This window comes from Eubalaena glacialis, chromosome 7 (genome assembly GCF_028564815.1).
Source record: "Eubalaena glacialis isolate mEubGla1 chromosome 7, mEubGla1.1.hap2.+ XY, whole genome shotgun sequence".
Taxonomy (NCBI): domain Eukaryota; kingdom Metazoa; phylum Chordata; class Mammalia; order Artiodactyla; family Balaenidae; genus Eubalaena; species Eubalaena glacialis.
In genome coordinates, this window is record NC_083722.1 from 22,192,404 (window position 1) to 22,212,793 (window position 20,390).

The 20,390-nt window shown below is 42.6% G+C and overlaps 1 protein-coding gene across 3 annotated transcripts; it reads left to right on the forward strand.

Annotated features, from left to right (window-relative positions):
* The first annotated feature begins 303 nt into the window (after positions 1-303).
* PGBD1 (piggyBac transposable element derived 1) lies at positions 304-15,135 on the forward strand. Of its 3 annotated transcripts, none has more exons than XM_061195809.1 (7): positions 304-351; positions 2,215-2,624; positions 3,998-4,154; positions 7,739-7,827; positions 9,346-9,475; positions 10,116-10,212; positions 13,337-15,135. In XM_061195809.1, exons 2-7 carry the CDS (start codon positions 2,229-2,231, stop codon positions 14,892-14,894), a joined length of 2,427 nt encoding a protein of 808 aa, XP_061051792.1. In that variant the 5' UTR covers positions 304-351; positions 2,215-2,228; the 3' UTR covers positions 14,895-15,135. The 3 variants fall into 3 exon arrangements, with proteins under 3 accessions (XP_061051792.1, XP_061051791.1, XP_061051793.1); XM_061195808.1 differs by lacking the exon at positions 304-351 and adding an exon at positions 956-1,044; XM_061195810.1 differs by lacking the exon at positions 304-351 and having other exon boundaries at positions 2,581-2,637.
* The last annotated feature ends 5,255 nt before the right edge of the window (positions 15,136-20,390 follow it).

Consider the following 20,390-nt stretch of genomic DNA (forward strand, 5'->3'; position numbering starts at 1 on the left):
ACGGCGGGAGGGGAAGTCTGACCCCGAGTCCCGACGGCAGGAAGCGGCACACGCCCGGGCCCTGCGGGGACAGGCGGCTGGCTCTTCCCGACTGTGGAGAGCCGGGCCTCCGCCCTCCGGTGGGGCTTTTCACTGGGTCGGCCACGTCTTCGTTGTGCATGTTCCTTGAACTTTTGGTCCGTTAACCAGCAATTAGACACTCACCGAGTGCCCGCTATATGCCAAGCGCTAGGAGCTGGGGGGCAATCGCAGTAAGATGCGTTCTGGGCCCGCCGCAGGTCCCGGCTACCAACATCCCAGTACGTCTACGTGCCTCCGGCAAGACGTCCGCCAGTATTTGTTGAATACCAGGTAAGCCCGGGCTCGCTGAGGTCATGCAAAGATAAACCCCTGTCCTCAAGGGGCAGGGGTGGTGGTGGTGATGCGGGGTGTGATCTGTAATGCGGGTTGGAGAGGGAAACGGGTTGGTGAGGCAGGTTTGGGCTCACTTTTCCATGGGAACACCCTCCACCTGAGTGGCTCAGAGGACAGAAGACTGTACATTAGGTTTGGGGGTGGCATTTGCACGGGGCCTTGGGAATATACCGTTAGAAGACTGGTCATGGCCATAAAGTACAAGGTTGGTGGAACAAATCTGAGTATCAGCTGGCAGTGATACGAGGCATTTGGGAAGACGATGGCTTTCTTGGAGGTAGGGTCTATGTCTTTTATTATGGGGTTAGCGTTATGCTTGGAAAATGACGTGCTCGATAAATGTTTATCGAGTGACAAACACACAAGTCAAACTCAGTTAAGATCAGATCCTGGGGAGTTTGAATTTAGTTCAACTAGGAGCAGTTGAAACCCGCTTTTTGGTGGGACGGGTGTGTCGAATATGTTTTGAATTGTGCTTTAGGAAATATCGATCCAGTGATGGAGTGTGTGGTGCGGCAGGAATACCACACAGAAAATGATTGTAATAGCGAATGGAAATCGTAAAGCAGGAGTAAAAAGGAAGGAATGGCTGCAAGAGGCGTTGTGGAGGAAGAACTGACTGGACTCAGGGTGATTATATATAATATATGTAAGCTGGTTTTGAGCCTGAATGCATGGAAGGTGGTGGTGATGCCAGTAGAGACTGAAAAATACAAAGTGAGTGCAGCTTTGAGGGGACTCTGATTTCAGTTTGGGATGTGTTGAAATTACAGTGCAGGAGAGGCCCAAGATGTGAGTTTGGAATATGAAAGGCAAGTCAGAGCCAGACAGAGATTTAAGTGTTCTTAGAATAGAGACATATTGAATTTTGATTAATTGAGATCACAAAAGGAACAGGTGAGAAGAGAAACAGAAGTTGAAGTATTTCTACTGTTTGTTATCTATTGTTACATAAAAAAATAAAGCCCCAAACTTAGTGGCTTAAAACAACCTCAGCTTATTCTTATGATTCCATGGATTGACTGGGCAGTATTACTGGAGTTACTCATGTGGCTGCTGGTCAGTCAGCTGGGGACTAGGCCCAGCTGGGCTCCAGCTGGGGCTCCGTGGTTCTCTTGCACGTGACCTCTGCATGGCTAGCTTGGGCTTTCTCACAGCATGGAAGTCTCATGGCTGTGTGTCTGGCACTACAAGAGCACTTCCTCTTACATTGTCATTTCTGCCATATTCTATTGGTTAAAACAAGTCACAGGTCAGCACAGACTCAAGGGAAGGAAAAGTAGACTCTACCTCATTATGAGAAAAGTGACAAAATCTCATCATAACAGGTTTTAGGGGATGGAGGCTTTGGAAACAGTCTACCTCACCTACATTTAAGGTGGAGTATTCTGTGAGAAATATGCAGAGATAGATGAACTTTAAGAGTATATTAATCTGTCCATAAAGGCAGCCGTCTGGCTCCTCCATGGGTCAAATTATCCCTTCCCTCTATCTAAAGTATAAGCTGCTCAAGCATTCTTATTGTTAACCCTTCTTCCCTGGTATCCCTACCTTACATCCCTTACCTCTGGGCTCAACTTCCTTAGGATTCAAGGTAGACTTCTGATTAATTTCACTGATATTGGCAAGCAGGCTCAGTTTTTGAGCATCACTTAGAGTAGGGACAAAAATATAAGTATGTTACATAGAGTTTTGAAGCTCTTATAATTTTTATGTTACTGATCAATTCTTATGCTTCAGATGTACATTTGGAAAAACATTTCTGGAGCATAGACCTCAGCTAAGTGAACCTTTTTCTAGCCTTTAAGGTCAACATGGATGAAGCTTCGCCAGGCCCCGCTCCTGAGAATGGAGACAGCCTTGTGAAAGTGAAGGAGGAAGATCCCACATGGGAGCAGATGTGCAGCTCACAGGAGAGCAGCTCCCACACTCTGGAGCTTTGCCGCCTGCGCTTCCGGCAGTTCTGCTACCAGGAGGTAACCGGGCCCCGGGAGGCTCTGGCCCAGCTCCAAGAACTTTGCCATCAATGGCTGCGGCCGGAGACCCACACCAAGGAGCAGATCCTGGAGCTGCTGGTGCTGGAGCAGTTCCTGACCATCCTGCCCGAGGAGCTCCAGGCCTGGGTGCAGGCGTATCCTCTGGAGAGCGGGGAGGATGCAGTGACAGTGCTGGAGAATCTAGAGAAAGACACAGGAGACTCGGGACAGCAGGTGGGAAGAGAATGTGCGTGGTGGCCTGGGAGAAGTAATGGCGAACATTAGTCTGTTAAGTTTTAACTTTTTACTTTGAAGTAATTTACAACTTATAGAAGTTTTGGGAGAGTAGTACAGAGAACTACTGTGTACTCTTCACCCAGATTCACCAGTTGTTAACATTTGTTACAGGATGTGCCCCTCTCGTGTGTGAGCACGTGCTCCCTCTCTCACTCTCTGTATACGTACATATATGTGTGTACACACACACACACACACAGGCTCACACATTTTTTTTCTTGAACCATTTGAGATTGGAGTTAGTTGGGGATACCATACCCCTTTATCTCTAAACACTTCAGTGTGTATTTCTGAAGAAGAAAGATATTCTCTTGTATAACCAGAATACATATTATCAAGTTTTGGGAAATTAAAATTTTTATGATACTATCACCTCAACAGTAGTACTTGTTTAGATACATCCATGATAGCCCAGTAGTATTCTTTATGACAATTTTGCCCCAATCCAGGATACAGTCCAGCATCACACATTACATTTAGTTGCCGTCTCTTCAGTCTTCTTAGATCTGGAAAGGTTGTTCAGTCTTCCTTTGTCATAACAATGACATTTTTGAAGAGTACAGACCAGTTATTTTTTGGAATGCCCCTCAATTTGAGTTTGCCTTGTATTTTCTCATGATAAGACCCAGGTTGTGCATTTTGGCTAGAATACCACGGAAGTGACATTGTGGTCTCCTCAGTGCATCACATCAGGAAGCACATGGTGATGGATTGTCCCACTACTGATGAGGTTAAGGTGGTATCTGTCAGATTTCTCTACTATAAAAGTTACCATTTTCCCCTTTGTAATTAATAAGAAATTTGTGGGAGGCATTTTGAGACAGTGTACATATCCTATTTCTCATTGAACTTCCAGCCACTAGTTAAGCATCCATCTGGGTTTTTGTTTTGTTTTTCTAGGCAGGGATCTTTGCCTGTCTTGTGTCTCTTCTTTGCCACTATATCCCCAGCATGTAGAACAGAGCCTGGCTTTTAGTAGGCACTCAGTCCATATTCGCCAAATGAGTGAATGTCTCTGTCTTGCTACTCTGTCTTACTTGCTGCTGCTTAAGGATTAAATGGGGCTTGTCTGGTGTTCCCTTGAGGATATCCCTAACTGTTGTTCGGTCCAGTTCCCACCAGGATGCCTTTTCTTTTCTTTTCTTTTTTAACATCTTTATTGGAGTATAATTGCTTTTCAATGTTGGGTTAGTTGCTGCTGTATAACAAAGTGAATCAGCTATATGTATACATATATCCCCACATCTCCTCTCTCTTGCATCTCCCTCCCACCCCAGGATGCCTTTTCAAAGTGAACCTTTTGTCCCCAGGTTTCTGTCTACACTCAGGGACAGGACATGCACCTACCGGTGACAGAATATCAAGGAACCTCTTTGGAGTGTCAGAGGCCCCAGCTACTGCCTGGGGTAACCACCTTGAAGTGTGAGCCCCCAGAGCCCCACCAAGAGGTCGCCCAAGAAGTGAGTGGTGAGTGCCGGAGGGTGAGTTTAGTAAGGACACTGGGAGCAGGCCTCTGGCAGGTGCATGGCCTTCTAAGTAAAAGCTTGTTTATCTGTGGGGTTTTTTTTGTTTGTTTGTTTTTTTGTTAGCCCTATACCTAAGCAAACTTTTAAAAACATTTGGAATTGGAAAATGTTAGAAGTCTAAGATCTCATCCAACACCCTTAATAGTTAGGAAAACCAAAACTCAGAGTTTAAGTGACTTGACCAGGGTCAACAGAGGCAGAGTTAAGTCACGTGACCTTCTGACCAAGATTCTCTCTTTACTATATATCTCTATTCCACATTTCTAATTCTACATTTGTGAATATTTTAAATATTTACTTGGTAGCTTTCCATAAATTTGTCTTTTTCCCATGGTAACATTTTCTTCAGTAGCCTCCCTGCCTCTAATCTTTCAGTAATTTACATACAGCTTTAGGTTTAAACAGGTTCTCTCCTTCCTGCACTTGGAGTGTACCCTCCTGTGTGCACGGCTCTCTCACTTTCCGTATCCATCCCAGCTACTGGTTACATTTCAGCTGTGTGCAGTAGGATAGGCCATGCAAAGAAGGCAAAGTCTGCGGCCTGCAGTTTGCAGATGGCTTGAGAACACACAGAAGCATACAGATCGTTCAAAAAGGAGACCTCAGAACTCCGTAGTGCAATGTTTTTTAACCTTTGTGGTGAGGGATGCTATCATTTTCCCCCAGAATTTATTGAAAAGGATTAACTCTCTTCCCTGGAAAAGGCGTACAAAATGACGCACACAACTTCATGATTTACCACATTGGTTTACAGTCACCACATTGGTGATCTGTGAATATTGATATTTTGATATTAAGTACAGAAATAAATGGTTCATATAATAAATGATATGAGAACATTCAAGGGAGATAAAAGAAAATGTATGAGGCTCAGATTACTTGTGATATTTACCCATTGGAGCATAAATAGAACTTGATATTTCCCTACTTACTTGACTGATAGTTCTGTCTTATTTCTTTGCTTATTAAAAACCACCATGACATGAAGCCCAAATGTTCTACGTGAAGAAGTTTAGAGGTGGTAGGGAGCCTTACGGCCCTGGGGTCGGGAGAGCTTTCCTGGAGGCATGAGCCTGCATTGAGCCTTGATAGATGAGAGGATTTGCAGTGGAGCAGGCATAGGGTGAGCATTCCCATCTACCTGTGAGATGATGAACATGCATCTGCTGAAATCAGTTTCATCGCATTTTGACTGTGGAGGGGGAGGGGTAATGAAGAATGGAGGTACTTGTCAGAATGGTGATGGTAATTGACAGAAAGATAACAGCGGTCATAGGATATAAGATTCTTTTGTGTGAGCATGAGCTGGCTCACAGAACTGGACTCCAGCAGCATCTGCTGGGCAGAGGGGGGGCTTCTTCGGTTCTCTAGGTCCCCGTGCGATGCGCCACTGCTGTGGTGTGTGTAATCAGGGTGCTCTGTGGTCCTTTAGGAAGCACACCCTGTCATTCTCAAGGGCTTTTTATACCCTCTTAGGCCCTCCCAAATATTCTGGAGACTCTGGCTAAGGGCCTGCCTGCCTACTAATCATAACCCAAGCACATTTCTCCAGGATACCTGCGACCAAATGAACTGAAGGTCAATTTCCCAGGCTACCTGCATTCCCTCCTCTCCTGCTAGTATTTTCAATGGGGTAATAAGTCAACCAGCATGACAGGAGGGTGGGGTTTGTTTAGGGGAAAGAGTGGGTGGGGGGAATGGGAAGGTCAGTTGGGGCCATTTTTGGGGTGTTTAAATTCAAACCAGGAGGTTTGGACTTTATCATTAAAAAGTTGGGTGCCATTGAAGCCTTTTTTTAAAGTCAAAAATATGATTTATAGTGACTTTGTTATTTGTGTGTATATAGTATTTCATTCTCACCTGTCATGGAACACTAGATTTAAAATGAAAACTATTGAGTACTTTATTTTTGCCAGTCTCTTAATGCTCAAATGTGATTGATTCTTAGGGTCAGACACATTGTTAAATTTTCGATATGTTGATGGAGAAGTAGAAAAGGCCTTGAGATCATTTTATTCATTGCAGCTTAAGCCCATTTTCTCGTGTTCTGTCTTTGGCAGAGACATAGAGCAACAGATCAGTGTGGTATTTGTAGTGAACTTTAATATGTTTGAAAACATTCCTCCGACTTCTTCCCAGGCTTAACCCTAATGCTTTTCCACCTCAGGAGGATTATAAGAGGCAAACACAGAGTCTGATCTGACCTTTGCTCTCTCAAATTTCCCATTGCTGTTGATCTCTTTCCTCACTGCATTATACCTTTGCCCCCTTCCATTCTCTCTTGCCATCTTGCCCCTCCTCAGCTTAGCCCTTTCTCTGACAGCAGACCTGCTTTACACTGTGCTTTTTAAGCTGTTGGTTGTTTGGCATATATGCATTGTGGGGAGGTAAGGTAGTAACAGTGAATCAGGGGCAAGGCTATTTTATTTTCCTAGCAAGGCTTATTTGCTCTAGATATGAAACAACAGCAACAAAAGTATTCCACAGTGATCCACTGTGTCTGGAGCAAGGAAGAGGGGTACTATGTTCTATGTTACATTTTGGGTTAGAATTATCCCCTGTGCTCTTCATTTAGTAATTTTGGGCTCCTTATATTGTTGCCATCTTGAAAAATAATGATACATTACCTTGTGTGGGGTCTTACAATTTACAGAGGGCTTTTACAGAGAGTTTTTATGTTACCTCAATCTTCATTAACCTTGTAAAGTAGACTGTGTTCTCCCCATTGTACAGATAAGGAATTGGAAAGAATCTTTTTAAGTAACAGTGCAGTGCCTGGCACCTTGCAATCATTATGACTGTCTGAATTATTGTTACAGTTTCCAGTGTGGCAGATTCTCAAAAGTTCTCCTAGCTCACGGTTAGCATCTCTTCTATGTATGTATGTATGACTATTTTTGTGTGTGTGTGACTTTTTTTTACTGAGGTACAGTTGATTTACAATGTTGTGTTAGTTTCAGGTGTACATGTATGACTTTATTTTTTTAGAGCAGTTTTATGTTAAGCAAAATTGGAAGAAAGGTACAGAGATTTCTCATCTACCCCCTGCCTCCCCCCATACGTTGCCTCCCCCATTATCAACTCTATTTTTTGTATCTTTATTTTCTCTTTTCATCTTCCTCTTATCTGCTTTCCTGTTTCCCTTTTGCCTTATCTCTCTGTTCTCCACTTCTTTTCTTTCTTTGTTCTCTGGTTAATGTTTCCGTTATCACCAAGTTCTGCCTTCCCTCTCCTTATTTCCATCAATAATTTCTAATTTTTCTTTATGAATGTGAAAGTGCATCACTGTAGAGCACCTCATGAGTTCATATACACCACTTATTTTGTGAGTAGGGACCCTAAAGTTTTAGAATTTTAGAATTCTGACAGAATGAAAGCAGATATGATGTTCTAGCGTAAGATCTGTATCTTAGTTCCTGGATGTTTAACAAACATAAGAAGATTTGGGGTCTGGGTCCCCCACAAAGGGCTCTCTCCTAAAAGCCACTGTGTCTCATTCAGGACTCTTGTCTCCTCCTTCCACAGGGCCCGCTCCCCAGGGACCAGCCCCTCCCCAGGAAGAGAATCCCAGAGACCAGGCAGCAGTACCGGGGTCTAACTCAGCCAGGTCCCAGGTGAGCAGGCTGCCCGGGCTATGCGAACCTCAGTAGCAGCCCTCCTTCCCTCGACCACCTATCCCTTGCCCTTCTCTTGGCTCACACTGCTCACCCTGGGAGCCTTTCAGGTGGCACAGTCCCTCTGCCTTCACCTTGTCACAGAATATCACAGACCATTTGTGCCTCATCCAGGGAGCTCACATAGATTACACGCAGTGGCCTCATTCCATACCATATGCAGGAGGCACATCCAAATCTTAAGGTATGAGAATAAGGGGCAGAGTTAGGCCCTTGGTTTCAGAAAGTGCCTCTACTCATTTGATGCTCAGTGACTGATGTGTTATCTTTTGAGGGCGTCTCTGGTTTCTCTCCCCAGTCTGAGAAGCAGTACTCTTCCTCATATTACTTTATAGTCCCAGTGTTCTGCACATACCCAATTAATATTTGGTGATGATAATGGAAATTCTGTGTATCCAAGGCAAAACTTCACATCTTCTTCATGGAATAGACTCTTGTTTTTTTTTTCCCCCTTATTCTCTTAGTGGTCCAATCATTTTCCTAGTCATTTAGTTAAAAAATATTTACGTCTCCTATTTAAGTCCTCTGCTGCTGAGTCAGTTTCCTCAAGAACAGGGTCTTCATGGAGTCCTTTCCTCACTCTGTGACTTTTAATTCATTCTTAATCCTATCAGACCCAGTGCCTCCTGTTCTTAACAAATACTTCACCTTCCTGAAAAGAAATGTATAACAAGTAAAACTTACCTATATATATATTTAAATCAATATAAGTATCTAAAATGCTATATAATGGAGAAACAAAAAGCAATTTATTAAAAAAAAAAGTATTTCAAAAATGCAAATGTTTGGACATGATCACACCAAGAAATAACAAAGTAGTTAAACGTTTGCACTGACGTGTAATCATTAGGTTTGAATTAAGGAGGAATAAGAAGATCAAAAGGCTAGGAAAATGAAAGGGCAGAGATGTGGGTGGACAGTAGAATGAAACTAGCATTGAGTCAAATAATGAAAGACCAGCCAGAGAAAGAGAAAAATAACATTAATTGAAGTAGAGCTAAGATGAAGTTATGACTTGTATTGTGTCCCGAAAAGATATATTGAAGTCCTAACCCCAGGTACCTATGACTGTGATCTGATTTGGAAATAGATTCTTTGAAGATGTAATCAAGTTAAGATGAGGTCCTACTGGAGGAGGGTGGGCCCAGCATCCAACGGTCGATGTCCTTATAAGAAGGCCATGTGAAGACAGGGAGACACACAGGGAGAAGGCCATGTGACGGCAGAGGCAGAGACTGGAGTGATGCATCTACCAGCCAAGGAACACACAGGATTGCTGACAACCCCCAGAAGCTGGGAGAGAGGCAGGACAGTCGTCCCTTAGACCTTCGGAGAGAGCAGGGCCCTGCTGGTTGGCTTGGTACGACTGGTCTGCAGTGTGGTATTCAACACCCTTCACACCTGGACCCCTTATCCTTACCACAGTGAAGACTGAGAGGCCATTTTTTGCCTTTTTAGACATCAGTGAAGACTGAGGAAGCAGCAGCCCAGGCCCTTGTCCCAGAGGAGTGGCCACATCTGAGTCTGGCCCAGAGGAACCTCTATGGAAACTTGGCTCAGGAGAAGGTTACAAACATCAGTCTGATGGGTAAGGACAGGCCTCTGGCTGGTCCCCAGCTGTGCTCACCTTTCCCATCATTAACCCTGACTCCGCCCTTGTGAACCCACATTTCCTACATGCCCTCACCCTTCCTTCCCCTTCTTCGGGCCTCTGCCTCCACACTTCTCTCAGCCCCTGCCAGTTTGAATCCCTCCCAATCCCCTTGTCTTCTTCTGTTGCTAATCACTACTGATTCTTGCTGTTATCTTCTCTGATCATGATTCCCTCAACATCTCCTCCTCTGCTCCCTTTTTTCTTCCCTTTTCAAGGGTCCCATATAATTTGTCATCTTCAGACATCCCTTAATATCTGAAAGTTCCACAAACACCCTGCCTGATCTCTTCTTTACCTCAGAGGAAGTTCTCTTCACTCTCTGTGAACACTACTGTCTATGTGTAATTTTCTTTAAATATGCTTTGCCCTGTTAGATACTCTCTCCTGCAAATTGACCTTTCTTATTATCTTCCTATACTCTGCCACATTTTTAGGACTATTGTGACTGCACTCCTGGTACACCTGTTGATTTTTTGTTTGTTTTAATTTGGAACATCCTATTCCTTACCCTAGAGATTGTTTTTTCTAGATTCAGGCAACAAATGACATTTAAATCATTAACATATTATTTTAGCTGAAGAAGTTGTAACTAAAGATGGATTGTTTAACACAAAGCAAGAAACTTCTGAAGAAATGGAACGAGGTGCTGAGGTCTCAGGAATACCCAACAGGTGAGTGTCCATGGTCCTAAGTAGAACAAATCCTACAGATGTAAGAAGAAATTGAAATGAAACCAGAGAAACAAGTTGGTAAAAGCCTGCTTCCCTGGAATAATACAGAAAGAGTAACACTCACTTCTGTGATCATAGGGGGTCCCACGCCAAGGAGGTGACCTGCCAGTATATCATAATTATACAAAACTTTCAGTTGGTACACAGTTGCCTCCAAGAATCCTCTGACTCAGTTTACCTTGCCTGATCACTCTTCCCGTGGCTCCCTTATGTTGTGGGGCTACAGATACTGAAGCCAGAAAGAGAAGAAGATAGAGAAGCAGAGGATTTAGACAAGAGAGTGAGGGCTGCAGGTAAGGTTTGTTGCCATGATGGTTAAGAAAGAAATATCATCAGACCTGGAAGAGGACTTAGGGAAGACAGGTAGGGTATCTTTGACCTCCATTAGGAGAATCCTGAGCAAGAATTAAAAGGAGAGTAGCTGATGACGAAGGGACAAATTAAGGATAGTAGTGGGTGTTTAATGAGTGGTGGTCGTGGAATGAATGTCTAGCATAGGTGCTCCTAAAGCAGAAAGAGAGGGACCGGATCATGAGCAAAGGTTGGGTTCTGGTGAGGCCATTAACTCCTTGGAGACGTGAGAAGAGAAGAAAAAGGAAACAGCGTGCGATAATTACACTGAAGAGTAGGGCAGGGGATGAGGATTCTCCTTATTGACATTTGTTCATCTTAGGGAAACAGGGAGCTAAATCTCAGTTAAAAGAGAAATGTCCTGAAGCCTAAGAAGAGAAGTAAGATCTTTCATAAAGCTGGTGAAGTCCGAGCCAAGCTGCACTAAAGTAAGAGAAAGAACACTCTCACTTAGCTCAGAGTTATAACTGGAGAATAGGAACCTGCTGTTGTGTCTGTCAGGTATGTTTACATCAGGTAACTGAAACCATCACTCACAGTGCCTCCGAGAATCAAGATAGCTTACTGTTTCACGTGACAAGAAGTCTGAAGGGGTAGGATGTTCTAGGTTTGGTGCTCCATCATGATGTCAAAGACTGAGTGTACCCGCCCCCACGCCCCCAGCAACCTCCCCACTCATTCAGCAAGCATTTTATCACTCATATTTAGTCATGTATAATACAGAGACCCTACCTTCAATAAGTCACATGAGGGTACAGTAGATGAGAAAACACAGAACACAATGCAGTATGATGACGTGCCCTCTAGCTATGATAGAGCATGCAGGAGAGGACCCAACAGAGATCTGGAAACTGGAGAAGACCTCCCAGAAGAGGTAACATTTGAAACAAGCCCTGATGAGTAAGCAGGAATTTACCAGCTAAAGAGGAGGTGGATCAGAGAGAGGCAGAGAAAGAAAAGGCAAATGCCTAGAGAGGGTAGGAGAAGAACTAGGAGAGAAGAGTCACAGGAGCCACAGAAGATCATTTTATTATTTTATTTATTTATTATTTACTTATTTAGCTGCGCTGGGTCTTAGCCGCGGCATGCAGGATCTTTTAGTTACAGCATGCGGGATCTAGTTCCCTGACCAGGGATCGAACCCGGGCCCCCTGCGCTGGGACCGCCGAGTCTTAACCGCTGGACCACTAGGGACGTCCCAGAGGATCATTTTAAAGAGCAAGTTTCTGCTTGAAAAATTCTGGGTCCTCTTTGGAGCAGGAAAAGAAGTCATGTTTGGAGATAGACTGGTAGATTTGAGAAGAGTGATGAAGAGTGATGAAACACCTGTTGTGGGGAACAGGGAAGAAAGGGACGAGAGGACATGAGAAGGATTTCTGGGCAGTGTTGAGTAACTAGCTGAGTTTTGGAGACCATCATATTTAGCAGTGTCAGTCTACCTAGTTGTTTGATTTCTCTGGCACTATTCACTCCTGGGTTAGGAACAGAGAAGACTAAGGATAGGGTTGATCTGGTGCTGAATTTTGCTGGTCCACCACTACAGAAGGACACTGGGGCAGGGTGATTGGTGATCCTGGCAAGAGAAGGACTAAGGTGATGATGGATCATGAGGTCTAGACAGAATAGGAAGGGAGGTGAACGCAGGAGGAAATGGAGGAGTCAGAGTGAGAAGGAAGAACAGGTATTGTGGGACAAGAGTGTGAGGAGACTAGAGTGAAAAGAAACTGGGGCTACAGAGTGAACTCTTAGAGTTTAGTTTTCACCAGCGGAAAGTTCAGTGTAGTGACAGGATTCAAGGAGGGTCCCTGAAGTTGAAGATGTCAGGGAACTCTAAGATGGATCTACTGAATGGATCATACATGCAGACATTAAAGACACCCAGGATGATAAATGCTCTAAGCAAACAAATAAATATATATGGTGTAAATTATATTACAACATACTCTTTTCACTACTGTTTCCTCCCTTATGTCTTCTTAAATTGGTCTAATTTAATGTACCAACAGGACATTTGTAAATGAAATGCACATTTCTAGAATTAAAGAAGTTTGTGTAAAATAATACTTTCCATCTTAGTAACTTTAGCCTAGTTCCTTGAAAACTGCATAAAAATCAGTCCAAGGGCAGTAAGTTTGAGTTTCTCTTTTGTTTCTCCCCAGAAACAGTGCGTCCACCAGATGAATGCAGAACTAGGGGAGGCTAAATTGTTCCATGTTCAGAAATTCTGTGAGAGGTGAGGGGGCTCAGTAAATAACAACCCATTTCCTTGTCCAAATTCAGAACCAATTGATAGAGACACAGGAGTAAAACAGATGATTCTGGAAACCTCTGCTTTATGACTGACAGAAGCTAGACTGATAAAGCCGCTCAGAGGCAGAGCTAAGTGGCCGCATAGTGACAGCAGACCCTCCCTCCCATAAGCCTTCATGATCCATCTTGGCAGAAAAAGGAACATGAAATGTCTGCAACTTGCTTCTAAAGAGGACAGCCCAGTTCTTTCTCCCAGGTTCAACAATTAGTTAAGTCATGAGGAGTGAGCGGGAAGTGGGAAGAAGCCAGAAATGTTCAGTCTGGCCAAAGCCCTCCCCATGGAAACATGAGGAGTGAGAAGAAAGTATTCCCCACAAAAGAATCCTTAGGCATCATGGATTTATCCTGTACCAGTGAATAAGACTGAGAATTTTTATAGCATACGTTCTTTTTTCTTTCCCAGAGATTGTGTACCCCAGGCCCCTTGTAGTACCCCTGTTCCTGCTGAAAGGACAGTTGCACATTGGAACACTCTGAAGGACCGTCACCCTGCTGACATGTGGACTCGGATGCACATCTCATCCCTGGAATACGCTGCAGGAGACATTACCCGAAAAGGGAGAAAAAAAGACAAAGCTCGAGTGAGTGAACTGCTCCAAGGCCTCACATTTTCTGGTGATTCAGATGTGGAAGAGGATGACGAGCCTGAGACTCAGCCTGCTCCAAAAAGACCAAAGGTCTCAAGCGTCCCAGAGAAGAACTGGACCAAAAGAGACATTAAACCCAACTTTCCAAGCTGGTCAGCACTGGATTCTGGACTTCTGAATCTCAAGAGTGAAAAGTTGAACCCAGTGGAGCTCTTTGAGTTATTTTTTGATGATGAAACATTCAACTTGATTGTCAGTGAAACCAATAATTATGCTTCTCAGAAAAATGTCAACTTGGAAGTCACAGTTCAGGAAATGAGGTGTGTGCTTGGTGTCCTGCTTTTGAGTGGCCTTGTGAGGCGTCCCAGAAGGGGAATGTATTGGGAAATGTCTGATGCCGATCAGAACCTGGTTAGAGATGCAATCAGAAGGGACAGATTTGAATTGATTTTCTCATACCTGCATTTTGCAGATAATAGCCACCTAGATCAAAATGATAAGTTTACAAAATTGAGGCCTCTCATAAAGCAAATGAATAAAAATTTTCTCCTGTATGCTCCCCTCGAAGAATACTATTGTTTTGATAAGACAATGTGTGAGTGCTTTGATAGTGACCAATTCCTGAATGGGAAACCTATTAGAATTGGCTATAAAGTCTGGTGTGGTACAACCACGCAGGGTTATCTGGTTTGGTTTGAGCCCTATCAAGAAGAGTCAACTATGATGGCAGGTAAAGATCTTGATCTTGGTTTAGGTGGAAATCTAGTGATGAATTTTGCTGATGTTCTTTTAGAGAGAGGTCAATATCCCTACCACCTGTGTTTTGATAGCTTCTTTACAAGTGTCAAATTGATGTCAGCCTTGAAGAAGAAAGGGGTGAGGGCAACAGGAACAATTCGTGAGAACAGGACTGAAAAATGTCCCCTGATGAGTGCAGAACATACGAAAAAAATGAAGAAGGGGTATTTCGATTTCCGAGTAGAAGAAAATGATGAGATAATTTTGTGTCGTTGGCATGGTGATGGTATTATCAGTCTGTGCTCCAACACTGTTGGCATAGAGCCAGTCAATGAGATACGTTGTTTTGCCGATGACAAGGAGATCCCTCAGATAAGTCAACCTTCCATAGTGAAACTGTATGATGAATGCAGGGAAGGCGTAGCTAAAATGGAACAGATTATTTCCAAATATAGGGTGAGAATAAGAGGCAAGAAATGGTACTCAGTTTTGGTGAGCTACATGATTGATGTAGCCATGAGCAATGCATGGCACCTGCACAGAGCCTGTAATCCAGGTGCCTCTCTAGAACTCGGGGATTTTCGGAGAGATGTTGCCCATTTCTACTTGGCGCATAATGCAAATATGTCAGATTAAGGCAGGTAAAACAGGTACAATGCAGACATTAGTAAGACACAGAAAAATCACAACTACACATCAGATTGTACCCAAAGCAAACCTGATGTATGTATACAATGAAATTATTAATTAAATGACTAATATTTCTTTTAAAAAATCTATGTAGAGTTTCAAAAACTGTTATAACAATGTTAAAAATGATCTGTAAAAATGTTGAAATCTATTGGTATCTTTTTCTATGTCTAATTTTGATATCAAACGTGGGAAATCCTTTATTAGTTGATTAATTTGTGCATTTAAAGAATGAAATCCTGCCTTCTTTTCTTTTTTTCCTGGTAGTTTTCTCTGGGGAATGCCAATTTTTTTTTCTTTTTTTGGCTGCGTTGGGTCTTCGTTGCTGCGCAGGGGCTTTCTCTAGTTGCGGCGAGTGGGAGCTACTCTTCATTATGGTGCGTGGGCTTCTCATTGTGGTGGCTTCTCGTTGTCGAGCACAGGCTGTAGGCACACGGGCTTCATTAGTTGTGGCACATGGGCTCAGTAGTTGTGGCTTGCGGGCTCTAGAGCACAGGCTCAGTAGTTGTGGCGCATGGGCTTAGTTGCTCCGCAGCATGTAGGATCTTCCCGGACCAGGGCTTGAAACTGTGTCCCCTGCATTGGCAGGTGGATTCTTAACCACTGCACCACCAGGGAAGCCCTGGGAATGCTTTTATAAAATGCAGGCAGAATTTAATGCAATCCCTATCAAATTACCCATTAACATTTTTCACAGAACTAGAATAAATAAACCTAAAATTTATATGGAATCATAAAAGACCCAGAATTGCCAAAGCAATGCTGAGGAATAAAAACAAAGCTGGAGGCATAACCCTCCCAGACTTCAGACAATATTACAAAGCTACAGTAATCAAAACAGTGTCATACTGGCGCAGAAACAGACACATGGATCAATGGAACAGAACAGAGAGCCCAGAAATAAACCTACACCTACAGTCAGTTGATCTTCAACAAAGGAGGCAAGAATATACAATGGAGAAAAGACAGTCTCTCCAGCAAGTGGTGTTGGGAAAGTTGGACAACCGCATGTAAATCCGTGAAGGTAGAACACACCCTCACACCATACACAAAAATAAACTCAAAATGGCTTAAAGACTTAAATATAAGGCATGACACCATAAAACTTCTAGAAGAGGACCTAGGCAGAACATTCTCTGACATAAATCGTAGCCATGTTTTCTTAGGTCAGTTTTCCAAGGCAATAGAAATAAAAGCAAAAATAAACAAATGGGACCTAATCAAACTTACAAGCTTTTGCACAGCAAAGGGAACAATAAGGTGAAAAGACAACTTATGGACAGGGAGAAAATATTTCCAAATGATGTGACTGACAAGGGCTTAATTTCCAAAATAGACAAACAGCTCATACAACTCAATAACAACAACAAAAAACCCAATCAAAAAATGAGAAGACCTAAATAGACATTTCTCCAAAGAAGACATACAGATGGTCAAAAAGCACATGAAAAGATGTTCAACATTGCTAATTATTAGAGAAATGCAAATCAAAACTACAATGAGGTATCACCTCACACCAGTCAGAATGGCCATCATTAAAAAGTCTACAGGGCTTCCCTGGTGGCGCAGTGGTTGAGAATCTGCCTGCCAATGCAGGGGACACGGGTTCAAGCCCTGGTCTGAGAAGATCCCACATGCCGCGAAGCAACTAGGCCCGTGAGCCACAATTACTGAGACTGCGTGTCTGGAGCCTGTGCTCCACAACAAGAGAGGCCGCGATAGTGAGAGGCCCGCGCACCGCAATGAAGAGTGGGCCCCGCTTGCCGCAACTGGAGAAAGCCCTTGCACAGAAACAAAGACCCAACACGGCCATAAATAAATAAACAAATAAATAAAATTTAAAAAAAAAAAAAAGCCGTATAACTGTATTTTTTTTTAAAAAAAAAGTCTACAAATAATAAATGTTGGAGAGGATGTGGGGAAAAGGGAGCCCTCCTGCACTGTTGGTGGGAATGTAAATTGGTGCAGCCACTGTGGAGAACAGTATGGAGATTCCTTAAAAAAACTAAAAATAGAGTTACCATATGATCTAGCAATCCCACTCTTGGGCATATATCTGGAGAAAAAACTAATTTGAAAAGATACATGCACCCAGTATTCATAGCAGCACTATTTATAATAGCCAAGACACAGAAGCAACCTAAATGTCTATTGACAGATGAATGGGTGAAGAAGATGTGGTACATATATACAATGAAATACTACTCAGCCATAAAAAAGAATGAAATAATGTCATTTGCAGCAACATGGATGGACCTAGAGATTATCATACTAAGTGAAGTAAGTCACACAGAAAAAGACAAATATGATATCACTTATAAGTGGAATCTAAAATAGGATACAAATGAACTTATTTACAGAACAGAAACAAACACATAGACATAGAAAACTTATGGTTACCAAAGGGGAGAGGGTGAGGGAGGGGTAAATTAGGAGTTTGGGATTAGCAGATACACACTACTATATATAAAGTAGGTAAACAAGGTCCTACTGTATAGCACAGGGAAGTATATTCAATATCTTGTAATAAGCTATATGGAAAATAAAAATAACCATAGAATGGCACTGAATCCATAGTTGAAAATCAAAACAGAGCCCATGATGTCAGGATGATCTAAACAAAATGTAGGTGTCAGAGGCTGAAGACCTGAGCATTGGTGTAACTGCATCCGATTGTGTGTAGGCAGGAATGCTGAAGGAGAGTTCTGTAAAGGGAAAACCGGGGCTGAAGCAGTCTCTTTGAATATTGAAATGAAAGGTGTGTCCTATTGTGACTGTGGACGTTGGCAGTAGAAGCCAAAAGAGTCGAGAAAACTGAGGCAATATGGAGCAAATCAGGGTAACAATAGAATCATTATGAGAAGAAAGGGAAGGATAGCAGTAAAGTTGACGTAAAGCCCATGTTGAAAACTACTAAGGAGATTAAATGAGTCCAGGATTCAAGTCATAAGGATAGATAACCAAAGGAGAAATACTTGAAAAAAGTGGATGATGTGAACTCTTTCGTGTTGTAGTCTAGTATTGATGAATTAGTCTAGAGGGTAAAGAGAAGATGGACCCCACCTCATTTCTGTGGGTCTTACCTTGCATTCCTTTCACACCTGAACATTTACTGTCCCAATTCTGGCTGAATGGCAGGTAATCAGGCTTGAATTCTTTCAAAAGGCGTGAAATTGTGCACGTGCTGAGGTGCAAGTGTAAGCCATGCATAACAGTAACAGATTCACTTACTTCACACACAGATGCTCAAATACGTTCATTATTTCCTTTAATTTATCTGTTATTCCTTGTGAAATACCAATACATCACTAAGGTGGGTTAGTTTCTGCTTTCAAGCAATGGAATGTCTGGTATCTATAAATACCCACTTACAAGAGTATTAATAGAATGCAGGTTTAAATTAAATGATAAATGAATAGTACAGATACTGATTGCTAATGTGGGCAGGAATTATTTACAGAATAAACTCTTATTTCACTTTCTTTTCTATCTTGATCTTTAGAGCCCTCTGGCCATCCCCTACTTGGCAGTTATCAAAGGCTGCACTTAATATCTCCCCCTTCTAAATGTGTTCTTCTCTTCTCTAGGGTTCCATAATTAAATAAATGACTTCAATACCTGCCCCCCAGGTAACGTAGATGTCATCTGTGATCCCTTCCTTCTACCACCCATCTCTAATCTCTCTTGAATCTGTTGTACGTCTCCACCCCCTGCCATTACTATCATTTAGATCACAGTTCTGTGATGTTGCCTGGCTGCCCACCACAGCCTCCCTCCACGCCCCCCCACCATTCCCTTCTCCAAATCACATCCACAGTGAGAGTTCTAAAGAGCAAGTCAGCACTGGCCATGCAGAAGGCAGAGACAGTATCTTATAAGGCAGCATAAATAATATTTATAAAGCAGCATAAATGTGGGTCTTGGCATCAGAAAGTCTTTGAATTCCAACTGTATGACCTTGGGCAGATTACCTCTCTGAGCCTGGCCTACACTCTCACCATGACCCTCAATGCCACCCCACAGTTGAGAAGAAACAGTGAGCCCAAGGGATATGGTGAGTGACTCTAGTCCTAAGACTAGAGCAGAACTGGCCCAGGCGCTCTATACACACCAGTACCTGCTCAGGAAGTGATGGAGAAATAAGCGAGAAGGAACCTGGTTCCCTAAAGCCTGGAATAGAGCCCTGGAAATTGCCTCCCTCCAAAATTTACATGTGAGGACATAAACATATCTTGGTGAAGTCACTGCTACTGGGGGGAAACATATCTTGGTGAAGTCACTGCTACTGGGGGGAGGGAGGGGTTGGGTCTTTGTTACTTCCAGATCTCCCAGAGATGGCTCAGAGCCAAGGCCCAAGGAAATCCTGGTAGCAGAAGTGCTATCTGCAGATTTCCTGGTGTAAAGAACTCTTTCCTAGCAGGCTAGATTCCTGATTCTATGTGAAGCTGTTATTCTCCACCTTGATTCGTGTAGCCCTTTTTTGTTCTGGAGGGAACTGGCATGGCCACAACTGGGATTTCTCTTGCTTCTCCAGATAGTCCAGATAATTTAGTAGCAGGTTCACTCTGCCTGGAGCCTGGGATTCAGGAGGACTCCAATTTAGCATCTTATCTTCAGAGGTAGTCCTATTTTTTTAATGACACATATGTGTGTGTGTGTGTGTGTGTATACACACATAACTGTGCACACATATTAATATGGATTAATCCATATTAATTAAGGGGTTAATATACAGACTATAAAGAATTTCTGCCAATGAATAAGGAAAAGTTAAAAAGCCCAAAAAGAAGCTGGACAAAGGATATGAATAAGGAATTCACAAAGGAAGAAATGCAAATGGCCAATAAGCATATAAAAAATCATAATTCTATTAGTATTTGGAGATTAAAAATAAAAACAAGACACCATTACACACCTAAGAGATTGGCAACTATTTAAAAGTTTGATTAATATTGGCAAGGATATGGGATATAGGATGTAAACTGGCAAAGCCAATTTGGAGTTACTTTAGTATCTATTAAAATTTTAAATGCATAAATGATGTGATATTTTAATTTTATCATCCCACTGTCCTGGATAACTAGAATTCTTGACATGGGAGAAAAGTGTGGTAGGCAGGCTGTAAGATGTCCTCCAATGATCGCAGTTCCCAGTATTCAAAGCCTTATATAATCCCTCACCCCCTTTAAATAGCTTGCTTCTAACCAATAGAATACAGTAATGTTGAGGGGATGTAACCTCTGTGAATAGGCTAAAAATTTTTTTTTTAAAAACTGTGATTTCTGCTTGATAGCTGATGCTCTCCTCTGGGGATTTAGATGAAGCAAGCAATCATGTTTTAAACAAAACAAAATGACAACTTATGGACTGGGAGAAAAATATTTGCAAATGATGTGACCGATAAGGGCTTAATTTCCAAAATATACAAAGAGCTCATACAAC